Below are 25,034 nucleotides of genomic sequence, written 5' to 3'. Positions count from 1 at the left end.
GCCTCTCGAAGCTCGAGGCCCTCGAGCTTCGAGAAGCCTTTGTTTTATTTGTTAGAAAATTCAGACCTCGAATGGCAGAATGTTCTAATAGCCTTATAGCCCTTCATAGCAGGGCTATTCCGGTTATTAAAGTCCCTCACCCTTGTTAAAGTCCCTCTCCTTCGGCTCGGCCTTTAACGCGGGAGCGGGCCTTTAATAGCCGGTATAGCCCGCTACAGCGGGCTATAAGGCTATATTAGAACATTAAAATGTGGAGAACTCCATTGAATACAATGGAGTGCTCTGTGCTTCTACGGGCCGGTAAAGGCTCGCAGAGCAACATTCCAATGTTGCTTTTGTTCACAGCTATTGCTGTGAACAAAGGCCTCTCGGAGCTCGAGGGGATTTAAACCCCCTCGGGCCCCGAGACACCTTTGTTTTATTTGTTAGAACGTTCTGCCCTCTAGTGGCAGAATGTTCTAATAGACTTATAGCCCTTTTTAGCTGGGCTAAACCGGCTATTAAAGTCATGCTCCCTTGTTAACGCTGGAGCGGGCCTTTATTGGCCGGTATAGCCCGCTACTATGGCGGGCTATAAGGCTATATATAGTAAAGCATTATACAAGTATAAAAACATCAACAGCAGGCACCTTATAAAGCCAGAGGGACATCATTTTAGAAGGAGAACTGCTTTATGTGCGAATGGTTAAACCCATGTTCTGCATAATATAGTTATACTGAAGAGCATAGAACTACATGGAGGTGCCATATAAAATCCAAGTGATATACAGGCTCCCTGGTGTTCTACTGGAACTTGCTCTTAATGGCCAGTATTGGGGTTTGACTTTATGGAAATGCTTGAAGGAACAGAGAAGCCTTCTCTTTTCAGGCAAGCACATGGAACTTGCTCTGAACCAGTCTTAACAGGTTTCACAACTCCTAGTGTTTTGGAAATATCTTGTATCCCCTGACGGCTAGCAAGCCTCTGCTTGGACAGCGATGCGGTCCAGTAACTAAATTGAGGACTGTGGTCTTCTATGACCTGAGGTCTAATCCTTCCTCAATTATTGACGTGATCATGCTGAGTTACCCTAGGCGTAACACCTCACCTCCCCGCCCCCTATTTCGTTGCCAAGACCCGGCATGCTTAAAAACTGACAAAAGGAAGACATATAAAAAGTCATGTACTTAGAAATATCTCCCATGCACTACACATGTAGGACTGGAACTAACTGTATCATATGGGGCTGGTGCACAATCTATCATAAATCACGTATGTATGCGACTGACTCTCATCCAGCCTAATAGCAATTCCCAGGTACCAGCAGTGTAATACTTTATGTATTTTGTGTATGCCACATAGGCCTGCAAGCGTCAACGGAGATGTGATTTAGTGAATAGGTTAATATTGTCACTTCAACAGGCCCACACCGTGTGATCCTGGATTCACAGGGCCCTAGGCCTTCTACCTGCCAACATGTGGGAAATGCGGAACAATCAATGAGTTTAATGTCAGCATTAGGTACCATAAAGAAATGGCCGTTTACATCTATACTTCAGCACTGCTCTTGAAACGTCACTGATTACATCAGACGCAAACGGGGTGGGCTTTACTCGCCCATACAATCTATACTATCAAATGTAAAATTGGTGCAATTGAGAAAAACTGAAACAAAGGAGCAGAGACAATGGTGGGCTACTGGCAATAGTGTCTTTAGATGTTCCATAGAGAATACATCTATAGTGTGAATATAAGACAAATCCCTGGTTGCGTACAATGCAGCGGCATGTTACTACTGGAGTGGAGGGAGTGGAGCTGTGCAGATGTTGCTCATTCCTTTCTCTGCACAGAGGTTCCTTGTGTAACTTTTTGAAACTCACAGGGTGGGAAAAATATCCACTGCCTTTTTTTAGTGAATTTTACACAGTTGTGTTAAGTATGTATTTCCTCTACATGCAATGAGTTGGTGTTGAGTAACAATTTCTGTTACTATAAAGTTTTTAAGTAGAAACATTTACTTCCAATCACTCGTAAAACATACATGAAGATGTTAGCACCCTAAAAGACATGATGACTTTCTCCTTGGAATATAAAGGTAGGCTGTCTTGATACATCTGCTTCCCTCCATAAACTAAGCTTGAATGACTGGGTGGCTTTGTTTTAAACCCAATTCTCTGCCACGTCACCTCCTCTCCTTCCATCTCTCTAATACTGATAGGTTGGGAAACCTGTCTCATAAGCATGGGGCCAATCTCCAACCTTGGACCTTGCCAATGGGAAAGCGTGATGGATTCATTATACTGTAGTGACTGACTGTATAGCTGTGTTAAGTCTTGGGCAGCCCGTACTTAAGACTCGTACATACTACCGAATGAAACTGATGTCTAGTTCTTCCTATTTTCATGCATGTAAGTTGCCCAGTTGCAAAGTGAGCACAGTTTTTACTACACATTAATTACAACTCTATTACTACTTACATTTAACACCTTTCATTCTTACTAATGCAGTCTCTCAAGTTGTGCTTACTCAGAAAGAACAAAAGCCCCAGAGTTTGATTCTTCTGAGAGCTCCTTTAATATGCATCCATGTAATCAATGTGTCCTACAAAAACATCAGGGCACAGCAGGCATGTATGTTGGAAGGGAAAAAAAACACAGGATTGACGTAGCTATATGTTGAGAGATCCCCAAAAATGACCCTAGTGGAAACATTCTTAAGAAATATGTCCCATGTCACACATACATTTTATGCTTTGAGACTCTCTAATGTACTTGTCACCAACAAATGTCGGCAAGTAGAACATGGAGCCACAGCGCAAAGAATGCGTAATCGTAATGCAAGACATAACATAAGTACCAACACAGGATACTTACTGGTCCAAGAATTTGAGAGTTTCACATTTGATTTTGGTGTGTAAAGATAAAATCCTCTCATCCATAAAAGGACACTGTAAAGAAATAAAATATATATTCTTTAGCATTACCTGCAATTCACAACCATGGAAATCTACAGAGAAGTGTAGCAAAAATAGGAGCATTAGTTCAAGGGGTGAACTAATATATTAGGGCATACAGCTGTAATCATTGGCTTCTCAATGCACCTCTTTCTTCCTCAATGAGTTTATTCGTATATATTTAACTACTGGAAACTGTCTTTGCAAATATATAAAGTTAGTTACCTCTATTTGGTCACTACAGTTGGGTTTATAAAAAATTATTCTAGTGGAGCTAATATCCGTTTTAGTTTAAACATTAAGGGCCGGATTACGACTACGGCAGTCCATAGGACTGCCATAGTAGCGGGATCGCCCGCAGTATTTCAACTACGTTGGTTGGACTGCCACAAGACCGCTAGCACCGCAGGGATTAAGAATCCCGCTGGGCCAGTGGTCTTCAAACCGGCAGGAATATGCTGGTGGTGTTGCAGCCGGCAACGCCGAGCATATTCCGACTTGCCAGTTCACCGCCCTTTTCATGATGGTGAGCCTGCCATGAAAAGGGTGGCAGAATGGCAAGAAATAGGGTCCCCTGCCACATTTAGGCCTGGGGGTGCATGTGGGGGGACACATGTAGTGCCCTCCTCGTTTTGCACCCCCAGTTCCTGCACTGTGTGCCACACCGTGCAGGAAGGTGCAGTTGGCGCACTGAGAGCAGAGGTCTGCCTGTTAGGCTCTTTTATGAGCCTAACAGACTGCCACTCTCTGACCGCCCGATCTGGAGGGCGGTCTCACCACGGGTTTGGCGGTCCCCCAGCAGATGGTGCAAAGTAATCAGGCCCTTAATGACTAAATGACAGAAAACCACCTCCGCTACAGAATGACATTTTGGGACACATTCTTTTTATTAACATGTAGTTTGCAACATAAATCATGGTACTATAAAGACATTTCTAAAAATAAACAAAAACACATAAAAAAGCGTAAGTGAATAAAATACCTAATATGCACATTCTGGAATTCATTATAAGTAGACATCATCATCTCTTAACAAAATGTAAATTTCTTACTTATAGTGGCAATTATTGGATTATCATGTGTCAATCTCAACAACAAATATTGTCAATAAAAGGTATCCAGCTTGTTAAAATGATTAGTTAGCATTCTGGCTGTGCACACATAGCATGCGGGTATTCTCAAATATGTTAAGCTTCAGATGGACTATGTTGGCCAAAGAATGACACATTTACCAGGCCACTAAAATTCTCTAAATCAGGTTTATTTACCATAGACTCAAGAGGACCAGATCCAAGCCAGATTTTTAGATGAACCACATATCAGTTTTGCAGTTCAGTTTTGGTAACTCTTTTCGGGGAAATGACAATATTCCTTTCATTCATTATCATCACAATTTAAGACAACTTGCATTGAAGTTTATGGTAGCTCCCAGGGGATCCGGAAGGATGATAGGGTAAGAAAAATAGGCAACTACCTTCTTGAGACCTAGAACAAGGAGGCGGTGTAGTCACTGTCCCTGAGCAGAAAGTGCATGTGCAGAAAAGCACACTCCTTGGTTGCATTTGTGGTGCTGGTTTCATCCTGTGTCGATTCACGCTTCATCATTGCCTAACATTCTAGTGATGGCAAGAAAAGGTCACCTGCTCTGGTTTCTGTAAGATAACTATCTTCATAGATAACGTAGAGGCTGTTTCACTGAGCATGAGTACCAAAGTACTGACTGCACAGTGAGAGTATATGCGGTGTCTCAGAGGCCACTGCTCCTGCGCACAAGAGAGACACTGTAAAAAATGTAAATCCAGTATTTGTAATGCGCACAGCTACCCATAGGCATCCCGGCGCTGGGGGCCGTTGGGAAGATTAAGCGAGCTATTGCCCAGAGTCACATGGTGCTGGGCTGACCTGCCACCGGTGCCGGGGATCAAACCGTGATCCCCAGGGTCCGGCGTCAGTCGCCCTGGCCACTGCGCCACACCTCTTCCCGGCTTCTGGTGATATAACTTCTGACTTGACTAAAAAAAAGGGAAAAAGTCTTGGAGCAATATACTTTGCAATGTACAAAACGCCTTCTGGTAAGCTGCTACTCTCATTTGGAGCTCTGCTTGGTTTTCTTGCTATACATTTCTTGTAGACTGAAGGGTATTTAGCTGAAGACTGAAGGACGGAAGAATCTTCACTTAGTTCAAGGTCTCAAATTTTTAACAAATTTAGGGCTGCTAGTCAACAAGATCTGCACTCAAGGTAAATAGGTTTTACTTATACTATCTGAACTATATGAATTAATTCTCTTTGCAGTTCATACAACATGATTTGTGCCGTATCCCTAGTGTTCGACATCAAATTAATAATAATCCTTACAGAAAAAAACCAGACACAGAAGGATATGCCCTGATGGCTCTGCCTGGAAATGATGTCCCATATTGGGAAAAACTATGTTTGGTGTCGAAACCCCGATTAATCGCCCCAATGCCTTATTGCAGTTGAGTGGTACTCGCTCTTGATTTCTGCCCTTGCTGTGCTGTTTTTCTGTAGAGCACTTCAAAGAAATTCAGAACCTTAGGGTGCAAAAATGTCATCCAAGGTGGAGTTTGTGCCTATGTTGATCAAAGGTTTCTGAAAATGTGAACATGAGAAAACAGCAGAAAAAATGCCTAAGCTTTTCTACATCATCTGCCACCAACAGGTGATAACGCATCAGTCATCAAACAACTTACGGAATGCATAGGTGAAAGTGTAAATTCACCTGCAAACAACATCTCCCTTGGGAACTTCAATCTGCTCTGGTGGGACACGAATGACCCGGAGGTTTCACAATTTCCATATTTTCTGAAAAATAAGCTATGCTCAGCACTCATCCTTGTAACAGGGGCAGCACTAACCCCCAATCTCTAACCCCAACTACATAAAAAAAACAAGCATTGGCATAGCCAATAGGTCTCGCCTTTGTGACCTTATAAGTGTTTAGCCATGCAACAGTTGCATAACTAAATACTTCTAAGGTCCAGAAAAGGCAGACCTATTGGCTATGCAAAGCAGCCCTGCGGCCGCGAAAGTGAAAGTGAACGCGATCGATCAAGATCAAACATCAAAGCGGCCGTGCGGCTCCGAAAGTGAAAGTAATCGCGGTAAAGCGCGGCGGGCATGCCCGCGCACATGCACTGTAGCTCTAGGCTGACCTGGTAGCACTTTTTGGAGCCCTCTCAATAAGTCTCGCCAGACCAGCGCATGCGCTGGGTCAGGTGAGACCTAATGAAAACCTATCATGGTAAACTGTTCTGATCACTTAGTAATTCCCTTTTCAAATCACTTCCCCGAAATTGTGGTCATTCGCCCAATTGAAGAAATAAAAGATCTGGGAAAGGAACCTCAGATACTCTGCAGGTCCAATGTAGGATACAAGAGGGCCACTGAGCTTCTGAACGTTCGAATGGGTTTCGATACCATTATTTAAACAGCACATTACACCAAAGCCACGATGTAAGTAGCAGACGTAATTGCATCTCTCAAACAGAATATACAGAAACCCCCCTCCTCGCCATAGTTCACAAAATAACTCTATGAGGAGAGGAAACTTATGAGAACCACTGAGAGGATATGGAGGCAGAACCTCTCTGCTCTGAACCTAGCAACTCTAGGAGCTGAACGAAAGCCATCAAAATATCACATATTCAAGGAAAAGAATTCATCCATCAAATTGGACATGAACAAGCCCAAAAAGTGGGAAAAGGAAATCTTTGCCATTGTTAAAAACAGCACAAACCCTCCATCGCTCAAGACATCAAAGAATCAAGAAAACCGCCAAAAAGTGTGAGTTATTTTCTCATCAAAACAAAATACTTTGGGGCATATGCACAAGCCCCTATCACCACCACAATGTCACTATTACCGACGTTGTGGTGGCGATAGGGGCTGCGCCTTATGTACAAGGCAGCCTTAAGCCACTTAACGTGGCTTAACGTTGCCTTGTACATAAGGCCCCCTTTCATACTATGGTTAGTGTGAAAGGGGCGTGCGGTGGGTGTTCCACCGCAACACCCATTGTATTTGACGCTGTCCTGTATTTACAAGGGTGGCGTACATGGGAGCCAGTGCCAAAATTAAGACCAGGAAAGTCCTGGTCTTAAGTTGGCGAAACGCGGAGAAATGCATCATTTCTCCTCGTTTTTGCTTTTTCCATGTGTACTGCCTTGAGCAGCACACATGGAAAAAGCAAAATGCCATGGTTTGTTTATGTACAGGAAGGTGTCCCTTCCTGTTCATAAACAAACCTTTAAAAAATGCCATTTTGTCACTTTCATGTGTGCTGCATGAAGCAGCACACATGAAAGTGTCAGAATGGCATTTTAGGATTGCTTATGTGCAGGAAGGGGCACCTTCCTACACATAAACAATCCTCCCCCGCATGCAGACACCCTTGCACTCTGGTGCAAGGGTGCCTGCGTTGACGCTAAGTTGCTAAACTTAGCGCCATCGCAGGGAGAAACGCAAGGCTGCACCACATTCTTGTAAATATGGTGCAGCCTTGCATTTCAAAAGTGGCAGAGGGTGTCGTTAAGCCAAGGAGGCTAACGACACGCTCCGCCACTTCCTTGTACATATCCCCCTTTGAATTCTCTCTCAAGGGTGATACTCCTGAGTTACACCTCACGTCCGTAACCTGCAAGTCCTCCGAGGCATGGTCTTCTTTCCAAAAATATCATTGCAGAACTTACACCATCCTCTCACTTTGCAGGCAGGATCCCAGCAAAGCTGGTAAAGGATATCAGCCATCCATCATCCCCTACCTTACTAACCTGGTCATGTCCACCCTGGAGCACAGCATCTTCTTGGACGTCCTAAAAATTGGACAAACCACTTCACTGTGCAAAAAGCAAGGCACAGATTCAGAAGATCTGAATATTTGTTAACCCATTTCTAACCTTTCTTCCCTTGCTAACGGTTGTGCTGCAAACCAGCTAATGCAGTTTATCAAACACAATCACTTCCTAGATATTTTACAAAAATACTTTTTATGCAGCTGTAGCACTGAGACTGCCACGTTGCCAATAATGGGAGAAACACTCAGAAACTGCAGTAAAGGTGAATCTTCCTTTCTGATTCTTCAACATTTATCAGCGGTGTCAACCACTCCACTTTCATGACAACCATGGAGCTAAGCATGGGAATCCGTGACGGCACTGACATGTTTCGAGTTCTACCCGTCAAACTGCTCACAGCAAATAAAACTAGCTCACTCCCTATTGAATCCCTCCTCCATTCATGAGGGTGTACCCCAAGGATCCATTCTTTCCCCTACACTCTTGAAAATATACCAATGACACTATTAAACTGGCTAATACCTTCAAAAGTACTTCATTTGTGGATGTCTCAACACCACCTCAAGCTGAGCTGTCTAAAAAGTGAACTCTTCATCATCGCACCCTGTGATGCCTCACACTAGTTGAAGCTCAGCTCCGTGCAAACAACTACTAGACTTCAAGTCAACAACTGTGGAGAGTGCTACATCTGTAGGATCTTATGCCGGACAGAAATCTCAATCTAAAATATCACATTAAGACATTATCAAAAAGTGCTCACCACCAAATCAGATCCCTCCGAAGCTTCCACACGAGGACCTGAAATCCTTGGTGAAAGCCTAAGTCCTATCTAGAATCGACTATGGCATCTCCAGGCTGCCTGGAATCCCAAAAATATACCTTGCTCGCCTGAAAGCTGTCATAAATGCATCGGCTCACCTGGTATCTGGAGGCATCAGATGATATCACATTTCACCATTCTCACTGTCACTCACATGGCTCCCAGTGGAACTGAGAAATCTATTCAAGTTAGCTTCAATTGTCTACAAGGCTGTAAAAGGGAACTCACCAAGTTATCTAGCCGACAAAGTAGTCATCTCAAGTGGATTACATACACTTCAAAATACAGGCTCCCTACTACTGAAAATTTCCACCTTCAAAAAATGACATCCCTCAACCTAGCCTTTTCAGGGAGCGGATAAAGAATCTGGAACTGCACCCTACATTCTATTAAGACATTACCTCTTTTAACATCTTCACTAGAGAGCCCAAAGTAGTGCTCTTTCAATGTTTGCTATAATAGGAATTATCCACAGTTTAAAAACATTAGGTCCTGAATGCTGATAACAGACTAATTGTTAGGCACGTTAGACTGCTGGTGCTGTCTCGTGTTTTATACATGTAAATGTTTAATCCGATGTGTATTAACTATTAAATCTGTCTCTGTGAATGGCTCTGCTACCGTAATGGGTCTGGTTTGCGATATACAAAACTTCAAATAAATAAATTCAATAATGACTTCATACATGCTTAAACCCAAATAAAAGATTTCAAAAGCAAAAAGCAACCTGCAATGTTCTGAATCCATTATTGGATAGCAGGAGAGGGACTTGTATGTGATTCTACAACACATATGTTTTAAACTAATGGCCTGATTTAGAGGTTGGCAGACAGGTTACTTCATCACAAACATGATGGATATCCCGTCAGAGCCGTAGGATATAATGCAGTTGTAATAAAGCTGACAAGATTTCCATCTCATTTGTAACAGAGTAACCAATCTGCTAAACTCTAAATTAGGCCTTCGGCCAACCGCTGAAGTCAAAAACAACCCCGCACCATATTCCTCTGTATCACTAATGCTCAGAGGGGCCTTTTGGTAAGCTGTCCATCAAGCTGGAAAAGAGTGGGAAGGCAGTTGCATAACACTAATGTATACAGCGCAGGGCCAAATGGGTATATCTTCAAAGTGATTTTGTGCACTTGGTAATTAAAAGGATGAACTATGGGTTCCACTCTCGCCAGGAGAGAACCGGAGGAAAGATACCACTTGTCACCATCACTACAGAAGAAAATGCGCTCCCACCGAGCAAGGATGCATTCACAGCCAAGAAGTATTTTAGATCGTTTTTCAAGGTGGAATTGCAGAGAATATAACTTTATTTTCCCTTGGTTCAGTTCAAGAAGTTGGAAGGATTTGTCCTTTACAGATGCGAAGCTTCAACTGAGGCACCTCCTATGTTTAAATTTGTAGGCGCTTCTCTTAGAGGTTTAATGTTTGTGAAATGAGCATAGGTGCCAGAATGGATCTTCACCTGCTTACTTATCCAAAAAGACTCCACAGTTTGGGGCAACATGTCTACCCAACTGGAGTACTTTCTACTAGCTAAGTTGTAAGTGCTACCTTGTTGGGTAAATGTATAGTGCATATTCCCTAATACAGTGGGGGCTGCAGGGGGAGCCTCAAGGCCCCTGCATTTCCTGTCGGGCCCCCCACCTCCAGCAGGAGCTGGCATTGCTTCTGGACACAGGGAGCAGTAAGAAATGCTGCTCCCTGCATGAGGGAGCATATGCAAAACAAAAGCAGACATTCAATAGACACTAGCACATTCAAAATTCATAACTATATAAATGATTCTGTGCATCACACTGGGTACATCACTATCTAAATAAGTCTAAAGGTGCATGTATGAGTCTCTGGGTCTGTGAGCGGGTGCATCAGTGTCTGAGTGGGTCTGAGTGAGTGCATGAGTGTCTGAGAGGGTCTGTGAGTGGATGCATGAATCTCTGAGTGTATCTGTAAGTAGGTACAAGAGTGTTGCAGTGGGCCTGTGAATGGGTGCATGAGTACCTCAGTGGGTATGTGAGTGGATGCATGAGTCTTTAAGTTGGTCTGTGAGTGGGTGCATGAGTACCTCAGTGGGTCTGACACTGGGTGCATGAGACTGTAAGTGGGTATGTAAGTGGGTGCATGAGTGTCTCAGTGGGTCTGTGGGTAGGTACAGGAGTGTGTCAGTGGGTCTGTGAGTGGGTGCCCGAGTCTCTGACTGGGTCTCTGAGTGAGTGCATCAGTGTCTGAGTGGGTGCGTGAGTGAGTGCATGAGTGGGTCTGTGATTGGATGCATGAGTCTCTGAGTGTATCTGTAAGTAGGTACAAGAGTTTTGCAGTGGGCCTGTGAATGGGTGCATGAGTACCTCAGTGGGTCTGTGAGTGGGTGCATGATGTAATATGTGAGGTAAGCAGTGCATTGTGGGGGCGTAAGTTATAGTTAGCCCAGGTAACTATAACTGCTGAATTTCACTGGTTTTGTATGAGTGAAATCTGAGCCCAACTATAAAATCCCTGTAACCTTTTTTTTAAGTGAATTTGTAAGGTTTTTAAATTTTATTTCATTACTGTAAAACCACTAATCATTGACACTAAGTATGTGAGTGAGTGCATGAGTGCCTCAGTGGGATGAGTGTTTGAGTTGGTTAGTAAGTGGGTGTAAGAGAGTTTGAGTGGGGCTGTAAGTGGGTATATGAGTATCTGAAGGGGGTCTGTGAGTGGGTGAGTGAGTCTTTGACAGGGGTGGGCGGTAAACTCCGCTCCGCCGGTGGAGTTTCGCCACTCCACGCTCCACTTGGAATGCAGAGTTCATCAAAAACTCTGCAGGCATGCTCACCCTTAGACTTTATCCCCCGTCAGTAGTGTGCCAGGAGACCTCTTACAAGAGTGGTTGAGAAAGGGGGCGGGCCTCTGACGAGGTCTGAGCAACCCCGCTGTGGGGGACTTACTTGTGGCAACAGTAGGGGTTCTTAGCCCCCAACAACTCTCAGCAGCCAAGGGAACTACAACCCCCAACCAATAGTGAGCCAGGAGTCCCCTTTGTTGAGTGGTTAAAAAGGGAGGCAGAGCCTCTGATGAGATCTCAGCAATCCCGCTGTGGGGGACTTGCTTGTGGCAACAATAGGGGTTCTTGGACCCCCAACGACCCTCAGCAGCCAAGGGAACTTCAACCCCCAACCAATAGTGCGCCAGGAGGCCCCTTCGCAGAGTGGTTGAAAAGGGAGGCAGAGCCTGTGACGAGATCTCAGCAATCCCGCTGTGGGGGACTTGCTTGTGGCAACTATAGGGGTTCTTGGACCCTAAACGACCCTCAGCAGGCAAGCGGACTTCATCCCCAAACCAGTAGTGCGCCAGGAGGCCCCTTTCCAGAGTGGTTGGGAAAGGGGTGGGGACTCCGAAAAGGTCTGAGCAATCACACTGTGGGGGACTTACTTGTGGGTATTATTTAGCCCTGGGTAGGTGGTGTTCTCTTGGGCTCGAGGGGTCCACACAGTCCCCCATTAATAGTTCTTTAGCCCTGGGGACAGTGAATTTCTAAGGATTTTTTAATTCTATATCCTAACTATAACGTCCTTGTAACCTTTGTTTTTTTTTAGTGAATATATATATATACACACACATATATACATGTAAAACTTGCAAATTTCTCTGGTTTTATGTAGTGCTTTTTCAATGAATTTCTAAGGTTTTTTAAAATCAAAGTTAAACTCTTACTATCTTCCTCACTTATAACTCAACTTTAACCTTTGGTTTCTTCAGTGACTTTCAATTTTTTTAATGTAAAGTAGTTACATTATGATAAATTTGAGGCCAACCCTTCTCCCCACCCACAACCGACCGGGAGGTTGGAGCATGCTGGCTCCTGTGGAGGGTTGCACAGTCTCCCTGTGGAAATCCTGCGGTACTGCAGCGAACCCGAAGATTTTTTGGGGAATTTTTTACACCTGAAGGGGTCCCTCCAGACCCCACACACAAAGCCTACGAGGTCAAGGTATCCCTACCCTAGCCCCTTATATGTGTTTAGGTCTCGCCTGGCGTAGGCTGCGCACATGCGCAGTCTCGCTGGCAAGATTTAATGATATGGGGTGTTTTCTGTAAAGGACATTAAGCCCCGCCCCTCTTTTCCATTGGCTGGTGTCACCGTTTATGCTAAACGGTGGCCAGCCATTGGAAAAGAGCTGTTGGTGACGTATTTGCTGGGCTTTCTGAGACGTTCCATTTGGTCGGGCTCGTCTGCCTTCCTTTTGTCGTGAAAGTTGTCTTATCTTTATGGGGCCATGTGTTTCAAACAGATGGCCCCATAAAGGCAAGAAAGCTTTCACGAGGGACAAAAGTGAAAGCGGACCGTGCTGGTCTATGACTGACAACAATACAAAAACCAGTCAGTCAGTGGATCTGTTATCTGCTCTGCATTGAGAGGGTCACGAGAAGAACGTGTGTTTCGTAACATACACTGTGTATTAGTTTATTTTCTGCCATATGCTGCGAAAAGGCGCGACTGCAGTTTCACATTTACGGGAGGGGTGATACTGCAGCTGTACCGTTTTCTTGACAACAGCCGAGTAACCTGTTACTGGCCATGATCTTTCTAGCTGGGAGATGGCGTCTTGCATCTGCTGCTGAAGTCCGTGGTGTACTGTCAGAAGGGACACGTGCCAGGGCGCGCACATGCCGTGAAAGATACCCCAAGAGTTGGTAGTTGTGGATTCTGGTGGCCCCGCCCGCAGGGGGTGCCTCGCAGCCCCCTGACTTTGCTACCATTGGCACCGAAGCACATCCTTGTCTCTCGGGGCCCGGGCTCCAAGGCAGGCATTTGAGCTGTGACGAGGAACCGGTTGCCTGACTGCTTTGGCGGTGGCTGCTGCCTCCTCCGTGGCACCACGGGCTGTGAGCAGGTAACCTACATTGTACCGTGTGTGGTTTTTTTCTTTAGACTGCGGCGTGTGAGTTAAGAGTCTCGAGGCCTAGCGCCATGCTGCTAGAGTCGTGAAGGCCATGGGTTGCAGCAGGCTGGAATAACAGAGTAGGCCTGGGCCGTTAGCTCCTCGACCACGAGACGGTGTGGGAATGTGCGCTATAAAATTGTAGCAACTTAGTAACGATGCAGGTTTAATGCGTGACACTGGCGTGCCTGCAATTGCTGTGTCACGCATGGGTTTGCGTGGCCCAGCAGCAAAGCGTAATTGTCTGTCCCTGGGAGGAGGATGTGTCCCAGGTGCAGTGCCTTAACACGGCACCGAAGCGCTATTGGAAGTCTGGTGTGTGCCCTGGAGGTTGAGGGGCGTGACGGTTCTGCCACAGCGAGTGGGCCCACTGGTCAACAGGAGGACTTCTGTCTTCTGGGCCTCAGAGGCGTGACAACACTGTGGTATGATGGTGCACTTGTGACACACGCGTGTTGGTGTAGGAGACACACCTGTGTTGGCAGACCTCCGTAAGGAGTAGGCCATGCCCTTGCCTTCTCGAGGCTGGCGTGTGGCACACCACAGGAGGAGAGGCTGGCCACCGGTCACCCGGGTCTCATGGCCATACCGCTTGTCCAGGGCTGTGACTCAAATATTTGAATGAGGGTCACTAGAAGTGTCATAACCCAGTGCTGTGGTTTTCGGGTCGGGGCACTACAGCCGGCCACAAGGGGGGCCATGTGTTCTGCAGTGAGTTTAAGGGGGGCAGGGGGTGACATGTCGAGCACGGAGGACGCGGTTGTGTGTCACAATGAGCTTGTGTGGGAGCTGCAGAGACACGCCCACACCATGATGGCATGGGTGGGGCACACGACTGCCACACTGCAGGGGCAGTAGAGGCCAGCAGCGGTTCACGCACAGGGACTCGCGCCCATAGTGCAGGGTTGAGGCGTGACATGACTGCACTAGCACCATGTAATGATGCACGGTGCATGGGTAGTAAAAGCCAGCTCCAGGCAGGATACTTCTTTGGCAGTAGTTCTGGGGGAGGGTTCACGCATTTGTTTCTAACTGCCTGAAGGATCAAGGTGTGACACTCACTCCCCCAGATGATGAAAAACCAATGCCGGGGCTTTGCGCCCACTTATTGCACTTCCTTGTTAGAACCCCCCAAGCTGCTTGGTGAGGGGAGGGTCTCGAGTTCAGTTTCACCACTTTGGGGCTGCGAAGGACCCCCACCCTCCCGTGAAACCGATTGTGTTAAAGTTGCATCACTCCTGGCCTTCCGTGCCCATCAGTCGTTTTATAGGGACCCCGGGCAGGTTTTTACCATGCCTCTTTCGGGTGTGTGGGTGCCAGGCGACGCCTCGTGGGTAGGTACCGCCCAATACCGGCGCGAGGCAGAAAGGCCACGTCAGATCCTGCCGTGTAAAACTCCAGACGGATGTCGGGGTTTGTGAGGGCCCCCCAGGCCTCAGAGCTGTAGGTCCATGCAGAACATGCCCCCCCCCCCCAGCCCGGGAAAGGTTCTGAGTATGAGTGAGAGGGCAGGAGTGAGTGAAACTGCAGGAGTATGGAAACGTAAAAAGGACTTATTATTTTAAGTAGTATGGGTGACCCCGAGACCCTTACAGTTTACCTGGTAAGCCATGAGACCTCGGGAGGCCAAGCTCTTCTCTGCCCCCCTCCTTATGTCCTGGACCGCAGGTTTGCAGCCAACATCCCTGCAGTGTAGGGCGGCTCGCCAAGGTAGAGGCTTTGTTCATATAGCGGAGGGCAGGACCTGCTGTGGGGTCGGTGTGTTCCCAGGATCGTAGCTTGGGCAGTAAGATTGGGAGGTGGGGTGGGGTGAGCTTCAGGTTTTCCAACAATTACGCTGGCACATAATGTTAAAATACATTATAGGATAAGCAGGGCGCATAGAAGGGACTTTAGGGGCAGTATACTTGGAGGAATGTGGATTGGTAGGGGGCACTAAGTGAGTGAAAAGACTATATTTTGTAAACTAGCCAACATTTTTAAAGACTTTTTAAAGCAGAGAGAGTGTGCTAGCGTTTTAGTCTGTGTGTAAGTCAAAATTCCTGGTGAAATCCGACAGACACCTAACCATACCCGACTGAAAGCACCTGCACCCAACTATTTATCAGAAAATACATTTATTAAGGGGTGTAACGCCCGCCTCCCCCACCCCCCCAAAGCTACTCCCTTGTGTGTTCTCATCTGCTGGGGCAAGTGAATCTGGGCACCTAGCCTGGGCGTCATCCACTAAAGCGGCTCAAAGTGACCACGGCATTGACCGCGGAGAGCATCCCTGGCCTTTCATTGACAAGTCGTGGAAACGTGGCATGTGCCCATGGACTGGGGCTAGAAGCCCTCCTCCCAGAATCCCCCTCTGCCCCTAAATAACCCACAGTCATCTATTTCAGAAAGTTGGTTCTCGTGCACGCCCGGGCAGCCAGTGTTCAGGTCTTTAGCATAATCTCTGCTCTGTCCAGACCCCAGGCACGTGGGGGTCTGGACACTGTGGCCCTGCATCTCAAAGAACCCCCAGGGTCTTAGGGTTTGGTTTGGGGTAGATGTTATGGAGGAGGCAGGCACCCGGCCGCACCACAGCTAGTTTTGGGGCTGTGACCTTCCTCAGATAGAAATAGTGTCCATTTGTCACATTTTTAAATTCTGGAGAGCCAGGAGGTAGTAGTATGATGCAAGGGTGTGCAAAAACCATCTGTGTTGTCTTTGTTTTTCCAATGGCAACCCTACCTATTTTTTTTTCTTTAAAATAACCTAAAAATAGGTTAGATGGCAGTTCTGAAGTGATTTCTTGTATTTGTTTCCAATTCATAATTCCAGTGGTGGAGAGGGTAGTTTTGTTTAATGTGTTACATCTTGCTCCTTCACATACTCACTTTTTCTTACCAGCTATGTAGTAACTAGCTTGGGTGCAACCATACTTGGGTGCAACCATACTTGAGTGCAGAAGATTGCAGTGCAAGCAGAACCAGCCATAGATTGGCCGTGTAGCTATACCTGGAACATAGGAGACTGCAGCAGCAACTGAAACTCTCACCCCCGCCACCCCCAATCAACCTTTCATCTCGCCACACCAACTGGCTGCGGTGGTCCAACTTTTAAAAAGGACACATTTACCACAGTATTTCTGGAACAACTCATTAAAGTAGAAAGACTAATGCGTCCTAGGATAAATACATTAGTGAATTGATAGATGAGGAGTGTTTTACCTTTTTTAGGTCTTGCCTATCAAAAGCCTCTCGCGCCATAGTGAAAACTTACAGTGGGCTTGTGGTCCACTCATGCTTGCAATTGGCTGGGATTATTGTCTTCCCATTTGCCTTCTTCTTATTCAATAGCTTGCCTTCCCCTTCTTGTGTTTGTCTCTCATCTGGAGCATAGCATCTTTACCATCCATTTGATTGGATGACTTTATTTATTCTTTTGCTGTTCACATTCAGAGAACTACTTTATTTTTTTCATTCAGCCCTCTGTGATAGTGCATGTGTTTTGCAGTGTGCTGCTCCCTCGCCCACACCTCCCGGTGCGCTTTATGTTGCACTAAATACATGTGATCAATGTTCAAATAATCATTCAATACAGATATATATACACACACATATATAACAATTTAAGAGACGCAAAAAAACGGATTTTCTTTTTACTGTATTTGAATCCAACAGATATTTCTTAGAAAATTATTATATACAGGACTAACCAACATTGAACCAAAAAGACATAAAACAATTAGTGACTGATCATGTTTAGTGACATAGTGTTTGGACACAAATTAACGTGTATAACATACATTTACAATGACGAATACAGTTTAAACAAAAATAGTCCAAAATCAGAAGCATAAACCACAACAACACATGTTAATCGGTATTCTAGTGGTGGAATTGCGTGGACAAATTGAACAGGCAACGTCGATGTTTCGACCCTATGAAGAAATGCAGCTTTATACGCATCTAGAGCGGGTCTTCATCAGGACAAAAAGGAAAGGATGGCAGCCTGGAAACTAGGAAATATACGATTTACAATCCTAGGGTCACATATAAGAAGATGTCAGCCGACACCTCTCTCAATCAGCTCAATCTGTTCTTAAAGGTTATTTATTCCAGTCAGAAAAGCGGTGCCGTCATAACGATCACCCCAAATTGGTGCACTATCGAGAGACGTCCGAATTCGTCAATCACTCGGCAAATAATGTCCTTATGAAGACCCGCGTTAAATGCGTATAAAGCTGCACTTCTTCATAGGGTCGAAACGTCGACGTTGCCTGCTCAATTTGTCCACGCAATTCCACCACTAGAATACCGATTAACATGTGTTGTTGTGGTTTATGCTTCTGATTTTGGACTATCTTTGTTTGAACTGTATTCCTCACTGTAAATGTATGTTATACACGTTAATGTGTGTCTTTTTGGTTCAATGTTGGTTAGTCCTGTATATAATAATTTTCTAAGAAATATCTGTTGGATTCAAATACAGTAAAAAGAAAATCCTTTTTTTTTGCGTCTCTTAAATTGTTATATATGTGTGCGTATATATATCTGTATTGAATGATTATTTGAACATTGATCACATGTATTTACTGCATCCTAGACTAAGATTACTTTATTCCCAACAGAACCACTGTTTTAGTTTTACTTACTTACCCAGGTTCTGAGGGTTACTGGGTTACCCCATTATCTTTAATGGCGCTTTATGTTGCCTCCTTATACCCCACCCAAGCTCTCATTTGCTTTAGTCATCCTACATTGTATTCATTTTTGTTGTCTTCCTGCACGCCCCGCCTAAAGGGCCTGACTTTTTAATATGTGTTATGTTTTTTTTACTGCATTATTTTTCGAGGGCCTGGGAGTTGACTTTTGCTGCCGATCTATCTCACAGTGTAAAAGGTGTTTACACAACTAAAATTCTATTTAATTTATTTCTTTATTTTAACCGCTCTTAATGCCACCTGCCATCTTGGATCAGTAAATAATGTAAAGGAAAAAAGGGCAAGCGCATTCATGGAGATGCACCTGTCTGTAAGGTATGCCGCCCTCCCACCCGTGATGCAACACTGCATCAGCTAAAACCACTGGCAAAGCCAGTGCGACCAGAATTCAAGACCTATTGCCTTTGACAATGCTTGTTTGAAGGAAACAACCTTAGCGGAACCAACGAAAACTTGCCTGCGCTCATAGAGCATTGTGCTGTCGGCATATGCTCCTAGGCACTTGAAATAGAAATAGAAATAGAATAGAAATAGAAATGTCAAGATGTTTCGTGTATCACACTCAAATTGGAGCGGTTGTCTGTTTACGATCGACCCCAGTGTAGGCAGGGTGAAGTAGAGGGGTTGGCACACTTTGATTTGTCCAAGATCACACAGAGTGATGAACTAAGGGATGGTGAATAACACACGTGGTCGCCTATGTCTTTAGCTGACAGTTTACCCACTAAGCCTCCTATCCTCTAGAGAGTAAATGAACGATTGCACAAGAGGTGGCCAAGGGCACAAAGGCTAATTGTATGGGCCACCGGGGAATGCGACACCACCTTCTTGCCAACAATCGGGCCAATTACACCGCTCATTCCTGCCAGGGCCTTGCCAAGTCTTTGTAAGAGGACAGGAGAGAGCTTTTCTCTTCCAACCTCAGCCCTGAAGGATCCGCTGTGCTGGTGTTGTACAGGTGATGGGCGGAGCAGGTATGAAAGGGATATGTTTGTGTTTTTTAATAGGATTTCTGCACGACAGGTGAGGCGGCTGACTGATTGATCTGGTGATTTTGACATCAATGGGGAGTGGATCTGAAGGGCCCATGGATCTGGACAGGTCTGACAGACATCATACCAAGGCTGATAAGGTTGGGGAACAACCAGACGCATGTTCAGTATGTAGAGGTGTAGGGTGGTCAGGAATGGGTCTCGCCTGGCTAAGGTTGCGTAACAAGAGGGATTCCTTGAGGAATAAGGACTGGTCTCCTAGATGGATCCACCCCACCACATCCCTGCAGGTCACTAGCCACATTCGATTCAACAATGCTATTGTCTTAAACTTTCTCAGACCAGGACCAGCTGGATGACCACATCGGTGGCAGTTGCCTCTGACCAAAGAGATTGGCCCAAGCAGTGCTTAATTTGTGCTGATGTTTGCAGGTGGTGGGCATCGGCATTCATTTATGCACACTGGAACTTATTTTTCATTATCAGACTTCAGCCCAAGCCAGAGAGGGAGGCAGAAAACGGTGAAGGAAAAGGGAGAGAATTTTTTTTTGTGAGAAATGAAGCTAGCAGGAATGAACAAGCATTGAAAATGTAATACGTCTCTCCTTTGATTAAGTTAAAGCCATTTGCTTTGCTAATGGTATTGTATAGCAAAGCAAATGGCTTTAACTTAGTAAAAGGCGAGACCTACTCCATTTTTAATGCTGGTTTGTTTTGTTTTTCAAGACTCTGGGATCTAGTCCCCGAGTCCTAAAATGGCAGGCAAAATATTATTTTTAATGTTTTGGATGCTAATCGCGTAGCGCGGTCCAGTGTGTATCCCACAGGATCTACCAATCAGATAGCACGTTTCCCCTCTGGACTCCAGTGAGACTCTTGCAGGATTACCTTGTCAACAGATATCTATACATTTTAAACCTTAATTTCTTTAAAACAGCTGAACAGAATTACACCAAATCACATATCCAGCTTTCTGTCAAATTTGGTGTAATTCTATTCAGCTGTTTTTTCTGTATCACTGTCTAATTTTTCCTATGGAAAATGCATAGGAAAAAAGTGTTTCAGGCCTCCTGTTTTTGTCAGCCCTAGCTTGATGGATCTCCCTGAAACTTTCCAGGTAGAAACCGAGGTAGATGAACTTTTTTAGAATGTTTCATGAAGATTTGTCAAATGGCACAAAAGTTATTAGCAAAACAAAAAACGCTCTTCCTAAGGAAACTCTGATTCACTTATAACTACATAGTAACAACTGCCATTGTGTAGTAAATATAAACAAACGTATATATATAATATATATAAAACCATGCGTATTAAAAAGTAACAATAATAATTTGTCATGACATGGGATGGCTTGCACTAGAAGCAACTAAATTTTATACTATTACTCACCCCTTAGAGTAGGTGGAGAAGCTCACTTTAATTTCCAAAAGACCCTCAGGATATCCATCTACAGGAAAGCACCCATAGAAGCAGGATGTTGTCAAAACGGGGCAGCATATTCAGTGGTATGCTACCTTTAAAAACTAGTGATCAGGTCCAACTTGGGTATAAAAGTCCCCTAGAACCAGTCTTTCCCTTTTATTCATAAATTTATAAGGCTGGGTTTCAGAAATCTGTATGGTTGGAGTTCCCAACAAGTTATGAACACATTACAAATTAACCTTAAAATGTATAGTATTTTTGCTGGGCCGTACAACTCGAAAAAATTTAAATAGTATGACCCAGGACAAAATATAGCAATTAAATTCAACATGCAAATGGCCTGATACATAATACATAAGGGATTTGAAATAAATAAAAATGTTGTTACCTGTCCAAACACAAAGCAGTACAGTGTAATACCCATGGCCCAGACATCCAAAGCCTTAAGTAAAAAATAAAATATATGTTAGAATGTGATTCAAATGTGATCCATGGACATTTCTTACATTATATTTATCAGACAGGAAGGTTGTACCTTGCCAGAGAATATATTTCTGGATTCCAAGAGAGTCTCTGGTGCCATGAAAGCTGGTGTGCCCACCGTGTTCGTTAAAAGGGCATCGGCGCCTTCAAACTGGTTGCTCACACCAAAATCTGCAATTTTTATGTGACCGTCTTCACCAACTAAGAGGTTGGAAGGCTTGATATCACGGTGGATAATCTTTTGATAGTGCACTGCAAACAAAAAAATCATGAAAATTATAATGGGAAATAATAGATAACCAGGGACTATAATTTAAAGAACAAACCACTACCAAAAATGAGATTTTTTAATACAGTAGATTAATTTACTGTGGGGACTCACATTGACCCTCGTTTGAGCTGTTCCTGTCATGGGCACTAGGCCCATTCACACAAGTGGGTTGGCATTTTTATCTGGGCACATGGGGGAACGGTAGGTAATAGAAAGTTTGTGGATCCAAGCAGATTCTGGATGTTTATGTCACAGAAATGCACAGAAAATGCATGATTTTTGGGAAAGTTGGAATTTTTGAGGGCATTGTGGCTAAGAAAATGTTGTGGGAGTCATGCAATGCATACCGCCCTGACTCTTCCCGGTGTCTAGTTTTCAGAAATGTACTGGTTTGGGAGGCTTCCATGGGTGGAGGCCGAGCCCAGTTAATGCAGCTACACCAGGGCTAAATCAGGTCTGTTTTTTGGCAGGCAATGTTGACATCTCCACAACACCCAAAAATAATCAAATGTCTTCTCACTTGCCATTGGGAGGGGTATGTTTTAGTAAACAGAGGAAGAGGTGGGGCCTGAAGCAGGATTAGTCAGACCTCACCCCATTATTTTATAAAATAAATATTCCTGCCATCCAAGGGGCTTTCTGCCCCCCAAGGGCAAACCTACTCTCTGCACCCAAGAGAGGCCAAAATACTGGTTTGCCCATTTTGGGGTGAGAGTATGGAAAAATGTCAGAGTGCGATGCCTACACCCCTTTCTTTTGCCCTAAATGCAAATTCCCTGGTTTCTAGTGGGCTTTCTATCCCCCGTGGAGCAGATTTGGGGAAACATCCCCAACTAGGACAAATCTCCTATCTAACCCGAGAGAGCAGAAAACACTATTGCCCCTTCTGGGGTGAAGGGATGTCTCGATGCCAGGGTATCCGAACCCATTTTGAAATTCTCTGTATCTAGTGAGCTTTCAGCCGGCCTACGGGCAAATTGGGGGCAAACCTCCTGTCTGCCCCTGGAAGCGGGGCGGCAAAAAGTCTAGTTTGGCCCTTTTGGAGTGGGAGTATGGCCAATGCCAGAGTGCGACCATGCATCCCTTTCTTTTGCCTCAAATGCTAAATCCCTGATATCTAGTGGACTTTATACAGGCCCCCCACCGGGGTGCAGGTTTGGGGCAACCACCTCAATTGAGACAAGCTGCCTATCTGCCAACAGGGGGCAGGAAGACAATATTGTACCTCTTGGGTTGGGGGTATTGCTCAATGTCAGGGCATATTGACCCATCCTTTTTTTGTTTTGACGATTTTTCAAATCCCAGGTGTTTAGTGGGCTTTCTGTTCCAGCACCAGGGGCAAACTCCCTATCTGTCTGTGGGTGGGGGGGAGGGGGTCAGAAAAACCTGTTTGCTGCTTTAGAAGGGTGCGCATGGCCCTGTGCATGGTGGAAGCCCCTACCCCAATGTGTGTGTGTATATATATATATATATATATATATATATATATATATAACACTCTCTGGTGTCTGGTAGGCTGTAAGCCCCATGGGGAAGACAGATTGAGGAACAAAAAGCCTGTTGGGGTAGGAGCATGGCCATGCCCTCCCCTACGTTTCCTTTTTACTTTTTAAAATATATATATATATATTCCTGGTATAGAGTGGGATTTCTGCCCCGCCCCTGGGAGGCAGATTGGAGCAAATCTCCAATCTGCCTCCCGGGGGGACGGTGGGGGGGGGCAGAATGACTGTTGCATTCTTTTTTGGGGTGGGGGTATATGGCCATGACCAAGGTGGTCAGCCCCCACCTGTTGTATTCTTTTTTGGGGTGGGGGTATATGGCCATGACCAAGGTGGTCAGCCCCCACTCTATGTTTTAATTTTTTTGTATATACTCTGGTGTCTAGTGGCCTTTCTGCTCCCCCAGGGAAGGCAGGTTGGGGTTAACCTCTAATCTTTTGGGCTGGGGGAAGGCCATGCCGGGTAGCCAACACCCCAGTTTTTTAAATATATATCACTGATGTCTAGTTGGCAGATTTAGGGTAATCGCCCCAATCCACCCCCCCCCCCAGGGGCACAGATAGACTAAAACTTTTTTTGGGGGGGGGAGGGGTGCTGAGGTCAGCACAAGCTCCTGTCCAATCGGCCCTCCTCCTGCCAAAAATCCCTGGTGTCTAGAGGGTGGATTACTGCTTGGGGATCAGACTTCTAAGGCCGTCCCTAAGCAGGGATCCACTGAGTTGAGATTCTTCCCCAACTCAATCAATGACGCCCTGCGTGCTGATCGTTATTACCCAAAGGAAAAAAAAAACCTGGGTCTGCTCGGGTAACTCTTCCCGAGCAGCCTGAGCTGAAAATGAAATAAAGGAATCTCTCTGGTGTGAGCATCAGAGGGTCATTTTAAAGTCTCCCCAGTGTCAGCAAATGGCTGATCAATGCACTGTGGAGGTATTGCGACTTCAGCCGTTGGCAGGCGCCCGCACTAAATAGTTTAAGGATAAATGGTAAGGAGGGGGGCGTTAGAGGGCGCCAAGCAAGATGGCCGCACCTACGTGAGGCAATTGCAGCTCAGGGCACCAACCGCTCATTATCCTGCTCACAACCTGCCCCAAATCTTCGGAAATATTGCTGTCATAAAGCGAAGCCCACCCGCTATCCGCCACTGCCGCCATCCCTGCTGCAAAAAGACTGTACACTCCGGGAGGCGCCATCTCGAAAGTCAGGCCTGTGCGGCCTAAGATGGCGGCCGCCAATTCCGCCTAGGTCTGCAGCCATCGCTATAAAACCAGCACAGCCTCGGCCAGAATCGGTCCTGCACTGCCGCCCACTGCAGCCAACATCTCCACGGGGCTCCCACACCTCAGGGATTGCCTCGGTTGCGGGGCTGCCTGTGGGTCCGGTGCGGCGGCCCTGCACCGGAGGGAGCCGCATTAGTTCCCTGCGCCCCTGCGGACCCACGCATGTTCAGGCCCCACACCACCGCCACCTGTGCGGCCCATTTCTACGACCGGGGGACCCGGCGAGGCCTTGAGAAGTAGACTGCACTCCCATTGCTGCCTGACGCTCGATCCTCCCTCACCTGGGCCGTGAGACTGGCCTGCTTTGGCTCCCAGTAGCCCCCCTGACCTCCTCGGGGCTTCCTCGGCCGCTGCTCCAGCCTTGAAGGCCGCCTGCGACAGCCTTTCACTGAAGGGGGCCGCCCAGCCCATCGCCGCCTGTGCTGCCTGCTCCAGCGGATAGGAGACCCAACGTGGCATAGTCCGGTGAGTGCGCCTGAGACGTAGGCCGCGCTCATCACTGCTGCTGCGTGGCTGGCACTCATCAGCTCCTCCACCAGACTCTCACGACGGTGCTCCTTGGGGTTTGCGCTAATGCTGCCACAACCCCGAAAGCCGCCTGCGACCACCCTATGCTGGAGGAGACTGCACCAGCCCTCCACGCTCTTGCGGACCCACGCCTGCCCCTACCACATACCTTCGCTTCCCGGGATGCCCACTACCTGTGGATGGGTGTCCAAACATGATTTGATCTGCTGAGTGTGCCTGAGGAGGTGGGTGCGCTCCCTTTGCTGCCTGTGGCTCGCTCCCTCTCCGCCTGGACCGCGTGCCCGGCCTACATCGGCTACTCCAGCAAACTCTCCCAGCAGAACCCCGGGCCTCCTTGGGACTTGCGCTATCGCTGCACCATC

At 46.1% G+C, this 25,034-nt stretch overlaps 1 protein-coding gene across 2 annotated transcripts in view; it reads right to left on the bottom strand.

Moving 5' to 3' along the window:
* Window positions 1-25,034, bottom strand: part of CAMKK2 (calcium/calmodulin dependent protein kinase kinase 2) — a 378,393-nt gene that overhangs the window by 74,486 nt on the left and 278,873 nt on the right. For both annotated transcript variants that reach the window (XM_085636376.1, XM_085636375.1), the window contains exons 10-12: window positions 21,147-21,346; window positions 21,000-21,053; window positions 2,854-2,927 (exon numbers count right to left, since the gene is read on the bottom strand). In XM_085636376.1, the coding sequence (XP_085492502.1) occupies window positions 2,854-2,927; window positions 21,000-21,053; window positions 21,147-21,346 (328 nt within the window). The remainder of the gene's footprint in view (window positions 1-2,853; window positions 2,928-20,999; window positions 21,054-21,146; window positions 21,347-25,034) is intronic.

The sequence above is a fragment of the Triturus cristatus genome, chromosome 11, assembly GCF_964204655.1.
Source record: "Triturus cristatus chromosome 11, aTriCri1.1, whole genome shotgun sequence".
NCBI classification, from domain to species: domain Eukaryota; kingdom Metazoa; phylum Chordata; class Amphibia; order Caudata; family Salamandridae; genus Triturus; species Triturus cristatus.
This window is presented reverse-complemented; position numbering and strand designations above follow the sequence as displayed.